Source organism: Crocuta crocuta, unplaced genomic scaffold (assembly GCF_008692635.1).
Source record: "Crocuta crocuta isolate KB4526 unplaced genomic scaffold, BGI_CrCroc_1.0 scaffold69, whole genome shotgun sequence".
In the NCBI taxonomy this organism is placed as follows: domain Eukaryota; kingdom Metazoa; phylum Chordata; class Mammalia; order Carnivora; family Hyaenidae; genus Crocuta; species Crocuta crocuta.
In genome coordinates, this window is record NW_027551576.1 from 803,318 (window position 1) to 819,515 (window position 16,198).

Here is a 16,198-nt window from a genome sequence, read left to right on the forward strand (position 1 = left end):
CTCTGCAGGGCCCCCAGGCCAGGCTAGAGAGGAAAGGAGAAGCCCAAGGGCCCGGGGCTCCGGCTCCCTTAGGTCACTTGAGGGAAGAGCAGAATCAGGCCCTCCCCCACGCTGCATCCCCGCCCCGACCTCTTCAAAGCCTGGAGCTACAGGCAGGTAGCAGGTGAGAAGTCAGTCCTGGATGGGGTCTTCCTCTGGAGCTTGAATGAAGGGATGAGAGGGCAGGCGACGGGAGAAGCTGAGGACAGGTCAGCTGTGATTCCTGTGATTCCTGGGCTGTGATCCTGGCCCTCAGGGTCCCTGTGAGTGAGCGACGGGACAGGGGAGGACTCCCCATCCGGAGACATCACCCCCTGGCCGCAACACGGAGCTTACTGTAGAGCTCACAAAATCTATGAGAGAGAGAGAGAATTGGAGAAAGTCAGAGACTGCCAGGACACTGGGGCTCTCCTTGGCCACTCCTGAGGGCAAATCTGGGCAGGGAAGCGACCTGCACAGGCTGTGAAATCCCAGCCAGGCCTGCGGCTAGCTGGATGGTCTTGAGTGGGCCATCTGACCCCCCTGAGCCTCAATTTCCTCATCTGTACATGGGTCATAATAGCCTACTTCACAGGGTGATTCTGAGGGGTGATAAAGACACAGATCATTCTAGCTAAGGACTTTCTCACAATGCTTAGTGCCTAGCAAATTCTGGAAATGATAGTAATTCATTTTATGTTTTACTTTTGTCCTAGAGGTCTGGCTCAGAACTGAGCTGTGAGGCTCACTCATCTTGAGCTCCCAATGAGGGGTGGAGACCCGTTGAGGCTGAGGGAAGGCTGGGGCGCCTTCACGTCACCTTTAACACAGAGAATAGGGCACTTTGAGGAGGGAGGAGAGGACGGTGGGTGGACCCACCTCACACCAATCGTTAGCCCAAACCCCGTCTTCAGAAAGGCCAAGGCTCTTAGTCATGCACTTCTGGAAGCTGCCACCAGAGGGCAGGCCCTGACCTCACACCAAGAGCACAGAAACCACCAGGTCAGGGTCTCCAGGCACTGGAGCCTCACAGAAAGACAGGTTAGCACCCCCGCAGCCCAGGAGGGCCCTGAAAAGGAAGCAGGCAGCAGGAAAGAGTTTGGCCTTTGAACTTGGACCTGGGTTCAAATCCTGACTGCAGCGCTTCGGTGACCTTGGGCAAGTTACTGGACCTCCCCGGGGCCTCACTTTTCTCATTCATAGAACGGTGGCCGTGATGTCTGCCTGATGGGGAGTCTTGAGGAGTGACAGCTTTTTCTGAGTATCCACCAAGTGCCCCTTAATAGACATAATCTTTCTTCTTCACAGGACAGCCTGTAAGGTGGTACTGTTCCCACCACCCTCATTTTATGAAGTGCAGGAATCTAAAGCTCAAGGACACGAAGTCATTTCTTTGCTCAACCCACTTCCCACACAGATGGCCTGCCTTCAGTCCAAGGGTTCCCACCGCCAAATTAACCTGCCTCCTGCCAGATGAGATAATAACCCTCACTGCCATTATCCCCATTTCATAGATGAGAGACTCCAAGAGAGGACTATAATTAATGAAAAGTGCTAAATATAGACCCAGCACATGCTAATAGCCCAAGGCAGGGTGTGACTATGAAAACCACTATTCCTGTTTCTCACGGCAGGGAATGCACACGCAGACAGAGGGGAGTCTATCCACAGATGCCATTCACGCCTCCCCTTGCTCCAGGGGCAGGGTGAACTCCCAGCTCAGAAGACCAGCCCTCCTTTGGAGGGTAATCTGGCACTGTCATTACAAATTGCAAGTCCACTTCTGGAAAAACACCCAGAAAACACTGTGTATAAGAAGGCACAGACAAAGGTGTCTAGCGTAGCATTGTCAGTGATGGTAAAATCCTGGAAACCTCCCTATCAGTCCCTAAAGAGAGGATGCTTAAGAAATTACAGTTCCTCCGTCTGACGTAATGCTAAGCACTGGATATAAAGGGTTCTCCATAAAAGGATAAAGAAAGATCTTTAAGACATGCTCTAGGGTTGGGCACAAAAAGCAGTCTTAGAACAGATTTGTTTGGGATGATGCCTATCCTGTGTTATATGAGCACATAACACTACGGTATATTTTATAAAGGGACATATAACATGTATTATGTCCACATATGCATAAACATCTGATAACAGTGATTAGCCCTGAGCCTCTGTCCTCAATGTCACTTTTTTCTTTTTTGTATTTCAATGTTACCTGATATATACAAAAGTTGATACGTAATATACTAGGTATGCAAACACCCGTGTGGGCTTACCGCGCAAGAACTGTGACTCCACCAATAATTTGTACCTGCCTACACACCCCCATCTCATGCTCCTGGCCTCCCCTCCTCTATCCCAACCACGGATAACCATCATCCTACCTTCTGTATTTATTGTTCCTTTACTTTTTTATTTAAAAATACAGCACTACCATAAATATATTTATGATTAAACCATACGTTCTTTTGTGTCTCTTGGTTTTCTATTGAGCTCCATAAAAATATCACTCTGTCACCTTCCGGAACTTTTTTTTTCTCCTTCTCTTTCTCGATATTACATTGCGTTTCCAGGATGTGTCCATTCGGTCACTTATAACTAAAGTGCACTCATTCATTGTGCACTATTCCATGATAGGAACACATCCCCATTTACTTAACCATTCTCCTGTCAACGGCCATTGTTTTTAGTAGTTCGCTATTAGAAAGTGCTGCCAAGACCATCCCAGCGCATTTCTCATGGGTTTATGCTCCCGGCTGGGGCTGCTGGGTCACAGACGTGCAAATGCTGGGATGTGAGGAATGACGTCAAGCGACTTTCACTGCCTGCACGCTTTCCAGCTCGCGTTTCCTCTCGGGACGTCACAGCTCCGGGCCCCGCCCCCGCCGCATGCGCACTCGCCTTTGTTCTCCTGCTTGAGCTCCTCCTGCAGCAGGTCTGTTTGCCGGTTGCCCAGCACGAAGGCGAGGAAGGAGAGGATGAGGGCGTTGAGGATGCCGATGATGGCCAGGATGTACGCCCAGCGCACCGAACAGTCCCCCAGGGAGTACTTCCCGGTCTTGGCCCCGCACATGTCCCGGATGGTCTCGGCGTCCCAGCCGTCGGGGAAGATCATGCAGCCCAGCACGAGGCACAGAGCTGCGGGGGCGCGAGGTGGGGCGCACGGCCGAGGCCAGGGAGGAAGAGAGAAGGGGTTGAGTNGTTCCAGAAACTTTAGGGTCTCAGATGGATGGCCTTCTGCCTCGGGGAGCAGAAACTTTACGGGACCCATAATGCCCCCGTCAAATCAACTCCTCCAGGAAGCCTTCGTGGAAATACAAGAGAACAGCAGCCCACGGGCACATGCTTCAGCTCCCTTTAGCATCCTAACCACGCTTACCCCCTCCCAACCTACTCGTTTTTTCTTTATTTTTGTCATTCATTCAACAAACACTCGTCGAGCCCCCTTCCCTTCCCTTCAAGATGCTGGACATACGTTCTCATTCAGGCAGTTGAGCGCTGCTCTCAAAGAAAAGACTGGGCTAAGTTCTTTCACTTACTGGGTGTACGACCTTGGGGTTGCCGCCTGTTTGTTCTGTATCCCGGAAATAGTAGTACTGCCTCACAGGGTGGTGGGGAGGATCACCGGGAGGAAGGTGTGCAATACGCTCCGCACAGTGCCCGGCATTTCCTCACTGAGGGCCCCGTGTGTGCCGGGCACCCGACTGGGCAGGGGACAGGAGTGTTGCTTGGCCTCCAGCCTCAGAGAGCTTGCAGGCAGGCGGGGGAAAGGTCCATTAGAGCAAACACTTAGACGGCTGGGGCTCAAAGCCTGACTCCGCTCTTTGCTAGATGTGGGGCCGCAGGCCAGGCCCTTCACCTTTGATCCTGTTTTTCTCATCTGTAAAATGGGGCTAATGACGGTATCCACGTCGTTGCAAAGACGACAGGAGGCAGCAAATGTAAATGCTTGACACAGTAAATCCCAGAAATATGTTAAATGTTATTATCATCATCAAAACTAGTCAAAACAAACAAACAAAAAAGAACAGTCACATAAATACGGAAATTATTGGGGAGCGGGCAGCTTAGTTTCAGATGGTGGGGGAGGGGAGATGGGCGGGGCCAAGAAGAGCTTTCTAAGGAAACAGGCCCCTGCTGGTTCCCCACAGAGGCATCCACTCGCAGGGTTTAGTGACCCACCTCTGCCAATCCAAACCCGGTCTGAGCAGGCGCTTCACAGAGCCCAGCCTAGTGGGTGGGACCTAAGTCTGAGCCAATCAGGACATCGCATTCCTCTGGTAACTGATTGGCTCGGAGAGCCGCACGTGCCCCACCACAGCCAATGAGAGCCCCCCGGGCTCAGTAGGCAACGGGCGGCTGTGACCTTCCCCTCCCGCCACGCGGTGTGAGCCGCCAGCCTCGTGACTTGCGACTGTGCCTGCGGGTTGATGTTACCCTGTCGCTGTCTGACAGTGCCGCCAGCAACGAGGTTACTGTGTCTGAGAGCCGAACGCTCCGCACCAGGCCCATGGGGTGCTTAACCTGGGTTTTAGAAGACAGTGATGACAAAGAGAGGGTGGTGGTCCGTGCTGCCCACAGGGCACGTGGCCCATCTAATCCCTCGGGTGGGGAGGACGCCCTCAGCCTTGTCGGGTCTCTCCCTCACATGTCATTCAAGGAAGTGCTCCCTAGGCTCCAGACTCCCGTCTGCCGGTGCGGTGCGCCGGGGGCCCTGGCTCCAAGGTTTCGCCTCCTGTGGCTTTCCCTGCCCTCCTGCGACACGACAGCATCCCCCACGCCCCTAGGCTGTGCCCCGCGTCCTGATGCAGGGTTCCCCCACAGCACTGTGACCGCACACGCACACACTTGGGGCTTTGTCCCCTCTCCGGTGCCTGCCTCCTCCAAGATGCTCCGCAGCTAGAGTACTGCGAGCGAGTCGCTTCCCGGCTGGGAAGGGGGTTCTTGGCAAAGGGGACGGCGAATGCAAGACGCCCTGGAGTGAAAATGAGCCTGGGGAGCGAGAGAATTCCACAAGTTCGAGGATGCACTTTGGACACCCTAATGGCGAGAGGTAAGCTCGGGGAGAAATCGGTTTGGGGATGGAAATTTGGGAGCAGTGGGCAGGCTCATCTCTGGGACTGCGGTTCTGGATACAGAGAAGGCCCGGCACCGAGCGCTGGGCGGGAAGAGAGGAGGAGCCTACGGAGAAGATCGAACCGCCCATCTCCCCAAACAGCCCAGACATTTTGCAAGGCGTCCCAGGCCCCAGTCGGGGACGAGAGGAGGTTCGAACGCCGGGGCGGCGGAAGGGGGAGAAGGAATTCCCGGGTATCCGAGGCTCTGGCCCGGGTGGCGCGCTCCCGCCTCCTCAGCGGAAGGCTGGGGTGAGGAAAGGGGCCTGAGGATGGGCCAAATCCGCCCCGCCCCGCCCCCCAGGCCGCGTTCCTCGCCAGCCCAGAGCGTCCCGTTTCCATGGAGACGGCGCCCGCGCACCGGGAGCTGCCGGCAGCAGCGCGGGGCTCCGCAGGGCGGGCCTCTCCCCTCGGCAGCCCCGCGCTCGGCCCTCAAGGACCCCCCTTCCCGCGGCCCTGCGCCCGCGCGCCGTCGCCCTCGCCGCTCACGTGCCTCTGAGTCGCGAGCCTCCCCGTTCCTTTCTCTTGCCCACCCTTCCCACCTCTCTTGTTCCGCATCTGTCTCTTCACAGCCCTCCTCTCTCTCGGGCTTGTCTCCGTGGTGCCCAAGTGTCGGCCTCGGCCCTCCCCCTCCCCTGGCCTGGTTGGATCTCTCCACATTTAACATTCCTTCGTCACACCGCCTCTCTCTCTTCCTCTTCTCGCTTCTCTTCCTTCTCTGGATCGAGCCCCTGGCCCTTTCCTCTCTCCGCCTCTCCCTTCTGCACTGCGCTCGAAAACCCCCGTTACGTGCCGGGCGCCGTGCGGGGTGCTGGGGCCACTGGGGGCGCGGTCCCCAGGAGTGTGGGGGAGAACGGGAACCGAGTCAGTACACCAACAGGATACTTATGCGTGTCCAGGAGTGCTGGCGAGGAAGCCTCCGGGGAGAGACCCAGCCTAACAGGCCGCTGGGAGGGGGCGGGGCGGGGCCTCCCCACCTCTGACTCTCCGCCGCCTCTGCTGTGCAGCGTCGCAGGTGGCTGTGGGGCCCCCAAGGCTGCTCAGGGAAGGGGAGACACCCAGAAGCCAGGCAAATGGAGAAAAACCGATCAGAGGGTTCCCCTGGACCTGGGGGAAGAGAGGAAGAGACCACCAGGGACAGCCTAAGACAAGGAAGGAAGTGACAAAGGGGTTCAACCCTCAGGAGACGGATGACTACAGGTAAGGCAGCTTTCAGCGTCCCCACGTGCAGAATGAGAAGACGGAGGCTGAAGTCTTTGGAGTCTGAGATGGAGTTTCCTTTGGAAATAATGAGCCGGCTGCTCTGAGTCTCACGCACACACACGGGTGTGGGGTGCCATGTGGGGTAGAGCCTCTCAATGGAAACATTTTTGACATTTGACCTGATAACTTTTCATGATGGGGGGGGGGGCCGTCCTGTTCCTTGTGGGATGTTGAGTATCATCCCTCGTCTCAACCCACCAGGTGCCAGTGAAACACTTCCCCCCACCCCCCACCCCCAGTCATCAAAAAAACATCTCCAGACATTGCCCAATGTCCCCGGGGGGGGGGGGGGAGGGAGGCAAGCCTGTCCCTGGTTGGAACCAGTGGTATAGAGGNGCAAACCTGTCCCTGGTTGGAACCAGTGGTATAGAGGAAGGGGCCCTCCGATGGGGCATCTCTACCCATTACCCTTCAGTCCACTGACTTCCCCTGCTCCAAGCAGCCGGAAAGTGTTATGACAAAACTAATAATATGAATATTCATAGTTCATAACTGTAATAATGTTAGCAAATAGCACGGAGTGCTTACCGACACAGCTCCTGACATTACGATCTTGTTTGATGCTATTATAAATCTATAAGGTGGGGAAAACCATCATCCTCATTTTATAGATGAGAAAACAGGCTCCGAGGAACCAAGTATCATACCCCATGACACCGAGCTAGTCAGTGGGGGGAATCTGTATTTAAACCCAGACAGGTCTTTACTTAACATTTTTCTTTTAATAGCCTCACTTTTTAACTTAGAGGCATTTGCTTAAAAAGTAAGCTTTCTATCACTATCATAGAAAAGGAAACCAGGATCCTTTGCCACAAATAGAAGGAAACTATAAATATAATGAAACCAAAACAATGTTCTTAGATTCTAGCTGGATACTTTTGCCTGCCAAATGCTCTAAGCTCTCTCCCTGTTTAAGAGACTTAATAGTGTGTAAGGAGTTAAGGAAATACTAGCACCAAACTGAGCCTTTCTCCTTGAGGCCCTGAGACCCTGCCCACCTTGTATGGCCTCAACAGGAAGCTGAACTCCATTCTCCACTGTGTCACTTTAGGCAAAGTTGGTTTGCCTCAGTTTCTTCATCTGTAAAATGGGGTCATGACATCCACCCTACTTATTTCATAGGGCTTTTGTGAGAATCAACTGGCAGGTGAGAAGAGGTATGCAAATTATTACTCATGAAGTGGGGACAGGTCACGGCAACTCTTGGCAAAGTGGAAAAAAATTTTGGACAAAAGAGGTAAGTCTTTTTCCAGATAGTCCAGAACAGTTAACAGCCACTGCCTGGGGAAGGTGATTAGCTTAATTTTTATACAGAATCATGGCAGAGACCAGTACTTTGCTACTGTATCTGTTCATCCCCATTCCTTACTATTAGAACCCCCAGTCTTGCTGAGAACTTGACCATCCAAAACAGAGTTTCCACCTTCCTTTGCAGCTACATGACTCGGCCACACGAGCAGGTAAAAATGCATGCTATGTGTCTTCATGAAAAATAACTTTATAAGGATGCTAGAATGTGCTCTTGGCCCCTTTTTCTTCATCCATTCCTTCATCCTGCTGCCTGGAATGAAGAGGTGATGGCTGGGGCTCCAGCAGCCATATTCAACAATGAGGACAAGGGCCTTACCCAAGAGTGGTGAAGCAGAGCTCCAAAAAGAACTCTTGACTTCAGGGGCAACCATACCAGCTCTGGACTGTCTAGGTCTTGGGCATTTGTCTTATATAAGAGACTAGAACCTTAGGCCGTTAGACCGCAATTATTTTGGGTTTTCCTATCATATGCAGCCAAGTCTAGTCCTAACTGTTATAATAATGTGTTATTCCTTTTGAAGTTTGTATCATAATGTATATATTGGGAGAACATCTCTTTAACTGTGTGTCCTTGGGCAAGTCACTTCACCTCTCTGAACCTCTGTTCTGTCATCATAGGGATGGTGATATTTACTTCTCAAGGCCCCAGCATATACTGGGTGGTCGCCATCATCACTACAATGGGCATATGCCTCATCGTGGTGTGTGAAGGTGGGACGTCTCCTCTGCTTGGAGAACAACATGGCAGTATCCATCAGAATCACAAATGCACTTATCCCTGACTCAGAAATGCACCCCATGGCTGAACTTATGCATGTACACAGAGGGTGTGTACGGGGCATATTCACTGCACCGCCATCTTTATAACAAAAAACTGCAATGTCTATTAAGAGGGAACCTATTAAATAAAGTCTGGCATATCCATGCCAGGGAATACTGTAAAGCCATTAAAATAAGTGGAGAAGAGATGTATATGCTGTCATGGAAGATCTTCTAAAATATATTAAGAAATGTTAAAAATCAAGGTTCACAACACAGTGTATGGTGTAATCCCATCTACAGTTTTTAAGAAGGATGGACCTTCTTACAAGGTAGAATAGGTAGAAGGAATGAGTGGCTGTGAGGACTGACAGAGCAAGCTTTCTGACACCTGACGTCTGCTGCAAAAAGCGGTCGAAATTTTTTTTTTTTTTTTTAATTTTAAGTAGGCTCCATGCCCCACATGGGGCTTGAACTCATGACCCTGAGATCAAGAGTCATATGCTCTACCCACTGAGCCAGCCAGGCGCCCCAGCAACTGTCATTTTAAAAAATCAAACACCTAGTGTTTCGGGCACTGTTCTAACGGCCCTATGTTTATGAATGAAGAAACAGACCCAGGAAGGTTAAGCGGTGTGCCCAAGGTCACATGTAGAGATAGCAGAGCTAGGGCCATACTCTGAACCACCTCTCCCCTTGGATACAAGAGCAGGTAGACAATCCACACACAGGCGTGTTCCCTCTCGTTTCAAAGAAGCAGGGGGCAGTCCAGACATACAATGGGATGTTACTCAGCCTTAAAAAGGAAGGGAATTCTGACACGCGCTACGACACAGAGGACCCTTGAGGACATTATGCTCAGTGAAATGTACTAGTCCCAGAAAGACGAATACTTTGGGCTCCGCTGACATGATGTCCCTAGAGGAGTCAAGTTAACAGAGACAGGAAGGAGGAAGGTGGTTGCCAGGGGCTGGGGGAGGGGTGTGGAGGGTTCGTGTTTAAAGGGGACAGAGATTCAATTTTGCAAGATGAAACAAAGTTCTGGAAGACAGAGATGGGTGTGGGGCACAACATGCTGAAAGTACTCAATGCCATGGAACTGGGCACTTAAAAATGGTTAAAATGGTACATTTTATGTTATGTGTATTTTACCATGAGAGAGGGTGAAAAGTAGAGGGAACACAGAAAATGACATGGTATATTTGCCTCATGGATGTGTATGTAAATGCACAGAAAAAGACTTAGGGAAAATGGGAATTTAATTTATAAGAGTGGTGGCCTCTGGGCAGGGAGGGGGTGGGGACTTTGGCCTTTAGGTAATGTTTCAGCTTTACATATATATATATATATATGTAACATATAAATGAACATATTCACTTATTACTTGTGAAATTTTAAAACATCATTTGGGCACCTTAGTGGCTCAATCGTTTAAGCGTGCAACTCTTTTGATTTCGGCTCAGGTCATGATCTGGAGGTTCATGGGTTCGAGCCCCGCGTCAGGCTCTGCACTGACAATGTGGAGCCTGCTTGGGATTCTCTCTCCCTCCCTCCTCCTCTGCCCCTCCCTCTACCCCCATCTCTCTCAAAATAAATAAACTTTTTAAAAAATGAATAAATAAAAACATCATTTAAGATACTGATTTTTCAAAGAATACACATATAAGCTTGCATGTCTATATACAGGTACACACGAGGTATACAGAAGCAATTTAATGATGGATGCCTCGGATATGTGGCCTGGGAGGTGGAGAGGGGCACACTCTTCATTCTGTGCCCTCTTATACTGTTGAAAGTGTCTAACATCTGCATATATTACTTTATAACAAAAACTATATTACTACGGACAATCCTTTTCCATCTATGCCAGACTATGAAATCCTCTTAAGGTTTTAAAAAGATAATTAAGAAATTAAAAGAGAGTTAAAAGGAAGAATGATACTTGAGTTTGGGAATGAAACTTGGATGAGACCAAAAGTAGTGAAGAATTAATAAGAGAAAATATACTATACACTCGTGTTTGTTTTCTTTAAAGCTTGTGCTGTAAATGTGCCTTTAAGTCGAGCTTTTTAATGATGCGTTTTATGCTCAGCTATTTTAACATCATTTCATTATAACGCTGTTACACCATCCTCAAGGGACCTTTGCTGAGCTGGGCGCTCCCACGAGGGAGGCTTCTGTTTTTGCTCAGCTGCCCGCCCCATGCCTGACCTGTCACAGCTGCTACCCTTTACTGGGGAGGGGTCGGGGGGCAGACGCGAGGTCCCCAGGGCGTTCGGTCCCTAGGTGACTGACTCCACAGAGGCTTGCTATAGACTGAACCGTGTCCCCACAAAATTCATATGTTGAAGCCCTAACCCCCAGGGTGAGGGTATTTGGAGGTGATTAGGGTTTGGTGAGGGCTCATGATGGGATTAGCGTCCCCATAAAAGGAGACCTCACAGCCAGAGGGCGCGTCTGCAAGGCCGGAGGGCGCTGTCACCAGAGCACGACCTTGCCGGAGGAGGAAAACGCTGGGAGCAACTTGGTGCATCTGAGAGCCATTCAGCTGAGGAAAAGTGTGATTCTGTGCATATACAGGTCAAAAACAGGCAACACTAACCTCCAGGCTCAAAAGTCAGGATAGTGATTCCCTTTGGGGGTAGTGATTGAAGGGGGCGTGAGGTTCCTAGTCGGGATGCTATTTCCACAGGCACGTTCACTCCGTGCAAATTCTCCGAGCTGTAGAGGTAAGGATTTTTGTGCTTTTCCCCAAGTATACTTCAATAAAAGCCAACTTTAAAAAAGGCTACATACATCATGCTTCATAAGTAAACAGCAGAAAGAAACTAAGCGCCCACCAACAGATCACAGGTTAGACAGAGCACATCCATGCAATGCACACCATGTAGTCCTGAAAGGAACAAAGGAAGCCCTTGGTGTGCTGATGTGGGACGGTGGTGGGTGTGCTTAGTGAAAGGCAAGGTCCAGAGCAACATTTGTGGCATGATGCTAGCATTGTCTAAGGAGTGGGGAAAGAGTGTCTGTGTGTGTGTGTGTGTGTGTGTGTGTGTGTGTGTGTGTGTGTGTTTTCTTCTATGTACATAAAATATTTCTGGAAAGGTTTGTAAGACAATGGTAACCTTGATTACTTTTTTTTTTTTTAAGTTTATTTCTTTTGAGAGAGAGAAAACACGAATCTGGGAGGGGGAGAGAGAGAACCCCAAGCAGGCTCTGCGCTGTCAGCACAGAGCTCAACGCGGGGCTCGATCTAATGAACGTTGACAACTCACGCTCCAACCTTGGTTACTTCTAGGGAGGGGAATTGAGTGTCTGGAAGACAGGAAAGGAGAGAGACATTGCAGTGATAACCTGCTGCACATTTGGCTTCAGAACCCTATGAAAGAGTGACCTGAAGCCAGAAGGTGGGCAGGAGTTGTCTACAAGTAAGTGCCTATTGACAGAGATTCTCACTCACTTGCAACAAAATAATGAACTCAACAAAAATGGCAATGCGCAGGCCGAATGTAACTCTCAGAAATAATGCGTCAGTCACAAAAACATAAAAATGAAAATCTCTAAACCCCTTTTGACTGAGCTTGCCAATTTCTGGGAATTTATCCTAAGAAAACCCTCATGGATATGCTCGAAGATTTAGCTCCAAGGATGTCCATCACGTTGTTACTTATGAGAGAGAGAAGAGGAGGAGAGGGGGAAATAATAAAGGAAAGCAGCAACTTATTATCCAGCAATATGGGAATACAGCTCTTTCATATTATGGAATACCATTCAGCTATGGAACTTTAATATAAATTTGCTCAGGTAGCTATTGAAGAATATTTAATGATACAGAAAATACTTATGATATGTTAGGTTTCCAGAGGCTGTAAAAATTAGCACATTATAATTTCACTTTGGGAAAAAATACTTACATAGTTACTGCAAATAGTTATATAGAATTTACCACGCCAGACACTATAGTACTTTACACACCTTAGATCATTTAGTCTGCATAGTAATCTGCATTATACTTTTCTTTTTACAGATGAGGACACTGAGACTCACAGAGGTTATCCAGGTTATCCAAAGTCACACAGCTGGTAAGTTGCAAAACCAGCCAGCAAGGCTGAACCCAGAGAGTCTGGCTCTAGAGCCTGCTCATAACCAGTACTCTATACCCCTATGACTGCTTCTGGGAGCGTGAGATCACAGATGTAAGTTTGCTCATCTATAGTCCCCAGTTTTTCTACAAAGAACAACAATAACTTTACAAAGCAGTAAAGGTCTTAGGAAAGGGGAGGAACACAGAGCAGCGATCCAGCATAGAACACACGGCCGGCTGCTTGTGTTGCCGGTGAGTCCCTCCTTTAGGTTTAGGAAAGGATGAGGCTACATTTAGGGCTGAGAGGAGCCCAGTGAAGAGTTTGCATCCGCATTGAGATCCCAGCATTCCAATGAATTGCTTCCCCAGTGCGCGGTGCACTAGGGACTGGTGGTGACAACCTCCGACAGACGGACCCCCCAAGGGAAGGAGGGGGTCTACAGGCCCCTGCTTCTAAGTCTGAGCACTGGCTCTGCTCCCCTCGGACAAGGGAGACTGTAACAGTGAGCTCCTACCTGCCCACTGGATTTGTAGATCTAAGCCCAATCTTCATGCCTCTATCAGCCCGGGATGCTGGGGGTTGGGACTCCTGTGACCGGGCTCACCACCCCCCATCCAGTCAATACCCAGATGCTAGGAGGCACCTGACCCCACTCTTCCGGTTACCTGTACATGCAATCCATTCTCAAGGTCGACTGGCTCGTCCTCCCAAACTATCCAGGATCTGACCACTTTTCTCCATCTCAGCTGCACCTATCTGTCCAACCGGCCATGACCCCTCCTAACTAGATGATCACCGGGGCCTCCTAAGTTCTCAGCTCCCACGCTTACCTCATCACCAGCTGCTCCCCACTCAGCATCCACAGTGAACTTTCAGAAATGGATGGTGCCACTCCCCTGCTCAGTGCCCTCCGCCAGCTCCCTGGGAGCACTCAGGAGCACCGAAGTAGGCTCCCCCACCTTCCCTGGAGCCATTAGACTTCTATGCCATCAACTCCGGCCTCACTGGCCTCCTTTCTGTCCCTTAAAACAAGTCAAGTTCAGCCCCACCTGGAGGCCTTTGTACTGACCATGCCCTCTTCCTAGGACACTCTTTCTCTGAAATTCGGTCCTCGGCTCCTGGTTCCCAATCTTGAGGACACTACAGGGTAGCAGGGTGACTAGCAAGGAGACAAATAATTGTGTGGGGGGGGGGTGGGCAAAACAGGTGAAAGGAGTTCAGAGTACACTTATCTTGATGAGCACTGAGTAATGTGTGGAACTGCTGAATCACTATATTGTACACCTGAAACTAATATCATACTGTATGTTAACTACACTGGAATTAAAACAAAAATGTTCTTAAATGAGAAGACAAATAAGTGTATCTGGTGTCACAGATATTGTTACAGAGAGATGGGACCCTCATCACTTCGTGGGGTACTCATTCGGGAACAGTATGTACTTCACCACCCCCATCAGGCCCAGCCTACATGGAGCCCATGGCCTCTTAATAACCTTTGCGTCTACCCATCTGTGCATCCCCCATTGCCCTGGCTCGGCTCCGCCACATCTTCTCTCGGGTTTGGTCCAAAGTCTCCCGTCCCTCTAGTTCGGACCAGGCCCTTCCAGGTGCTTCCATCCCTTCCCGGTCCCCCCTGACTCCTCCAGGCAGGCGTCCTTTCTCGAGGCCACCCTTCTCAGTGTCTCAGTTGCTCATCTCAGCAGCTGCTCTGGCTCTTCTCTCCGAGCCTCCAGTTCTGGCTTCTCTTCAACCTGCCTCTTAAAGGGTGGTGTTTCTAGGCTCTCCTCCTCTCCCTGCACATTCTCCCCGGGGTAATTTCACCCACCCTCAGACTCATCTGAGGACGCCTCACATCTCGGTCTCCAGCTGAGACCCCTCCCCTAGGCTCCAGGCCCAAAAATCCAATTGCTTGTCAGACTTTTCCTCTTGCACATCCCGCAGGGTCTGCAGATTCACCATTTCCCCACACTGACGTGATCGTCGTCCTGCGTGTCTGGGAATGCCAGTCCAGAGACCCAGCCGCCCAAGGAGGAGACCTGGCATCGTGTGTACCACCTGCTTTGGCCTCACCCCCAGCACAGCCGCTGAGGCCCTAGGGGGTCTCCCCTCTTCCTCCTCCTCTCTCCCTGCCTCCTCAGCACCTTTCGCCAGGACCATGGGCTCCTTGCCCCCACCAAGCCTCCATCTGGTCCATCTCGGCAGCAGCCTCTCGAATCGTCTTTCTACACCCACATCTGGCCCTGGTGACTCTCAGGCCTAAAGGTGAATGCACATCACATAAGGGTAAGACCCAAACTGCAAGGCCCAACTTAGAAAACCCTCCATAGGCAGCCCTACCTGCTTCTTGAGCCTTAGATTCTAATTCTTCCCACTTTTCTGTCTTCCTCCCTTGTTCGAGCACAGACAGTGGAATGCTGGAGCCAAAGTGTTTTGACCCAAGTCACACACCAGCTAATAACAATTGCTAACAGTTCTTGAGGGTCTCTTCTGTGCCCAGGTCCATACAGTATTCACAATCAACCCTTCAACAGTCCCTTGAGATAGTTACTATTATTACCCCTATCTTCTAGACGAGAAAACCTGGACTCAGAAATTGTGTAACCTTCCTAAAGACACGTAATTCGTAAGGCCACACTTAGCATTCAGATTCAGGTTGTCTGACCACTGAATATGCGGCCTCCAAAGGAGTGGGTGGTAGAAAAGGACTTCAGTCAGATGTCATCATTCATTCATTTACAGGCACCTGTTAAGCACCTACTACGTGTCAGGCACAGACTCCTGGTCCAGGGCTCTCATTATACCATTATACATATATATATATATAAATATATAATGCACCTTATAAATATACCTTTTAAAATACANGTGTGTGTGTGTATACCTGGGTGACTCAGTGGGTTAAGCCTCTGACTCATGATTTGGGCTCGGGTTGTGATCTCTCAGGCTCTATGTTGGCAGCGCAAAGCCTGCTTGGGATTCTCTCTCTCCCTATCTCTCTGCCCCTCCCCTGTTTGCGTGTGTGCTCTCTCTCTCAAAATAAAAAAATAAACTTTAAATAAATTTTAAAAAAGAAATATATATAAGCAGTTTAAAGAAAAGATATATATAATTTTTTAAATGTTTTTTTTAAATTTATTTCTGAGAGAGAGAGACAGCGTGAGCAGGGGAAGGTCAGAGAGAGAGGGAGGCACAGAATCTGAAGCAGGCGCCAGGTTCTGAGCTAGGTGTCAGCACAGAGCCCGACGTGGGGCTTGAACCCATGAACCGTGAGACCATGACCTGAGCCGAAGTTGGATGCCTAACCAACTGAGCCACTCAGGCGCCCCCAGAAAAGATATATATGTAAAGTGTTTACTTCATTCATAATAAGAGAAAGGCAAATTACTACTATAAGAGAGTATTTTGGGACGCCTGGGTGGCTCATTTTGGCTCAGGTCATGATCTCATGGTTCATGAGACCAAGCCCTGCATTAGGCACTGCGCTGAGCATGGACCCTGCTTGGGATTCTCTCTCCCTCTCTTTGCCCCTCCCCTGCTTGCAGCTTGCACTCTCTCTCTCTCTCAAAAATAAAATAAACAAACATTTAAAAAAATTTTAGAGGTTTTTTTTTTTTTTTACTGATGAGTTTGGCAAAAAATAAAATATTTGATAAC

The 16,198-nt window shown here is 49.9% G+C and overlaps 1 protein-coding gene and 2 long non-coding RNA genes across 3 annotated transcripts in view; 2 read left to right on the forward strand and 1 right to left on the reverse strand.

Moving 5' to 3' along the window:
* Positions 1-124: 124 nt before the first annotated feature.
* The window catches only part of LHFPL4 (LHFPL tetraspan subfamily member 4), a 26,511-nt gene continuing 10,437 nt past the window's right edge, over positions 125-16,198 (reverse strand). Inside the window, exons 2-3 of the mRNA XM_077751521.1 lie at positions 2,914-3,150; positions 125-392 (exon numbers count right to left, since the gene is read on the reverse strand). Coding sequence (XP_077607647.1) covers positions 292-392; positions 2,914-3,150 — 338 coding nt within the window. The 3' untranslated portion in view covers positions 125-291. The remainder of the gene's footprint in view (positions 393-2,913; positions 3,151-16,198) is intronic.
* On the forward strand, positions 5,760-8,661 carry LOC144221134 (uncharacterized). Its single transcript, XR_013331967.1, has 4 exons — positions 5,760-6,326; positions 7,512-7,626; positions 7,765-7,849; positions 8,319-8,661. It is a non-coding gene; the product is annotated as an uncharacterized LOC144221134 (long non-coding RNA).
* The window catches only part of LOC144221135 (uncharacterized), a 9,757-nt gene continuing 5,406 nt past the window's right edge, over positions 11,848-16,198 (forward strand). Inside the window, exons 1-3 of the long non-coding RNA XR_013331968.1 lie at positions 11,848-11,884; positions 12,484-12,538; positions 14,486-14,806. This is a non-coding gene — a long non-coding RNA (uncharacterized LOC144221135). The remainder of the gene's footprint in view (positions 11,885-12,483; positions 12,539-14,485; positions 14,807-16,198) is intronic.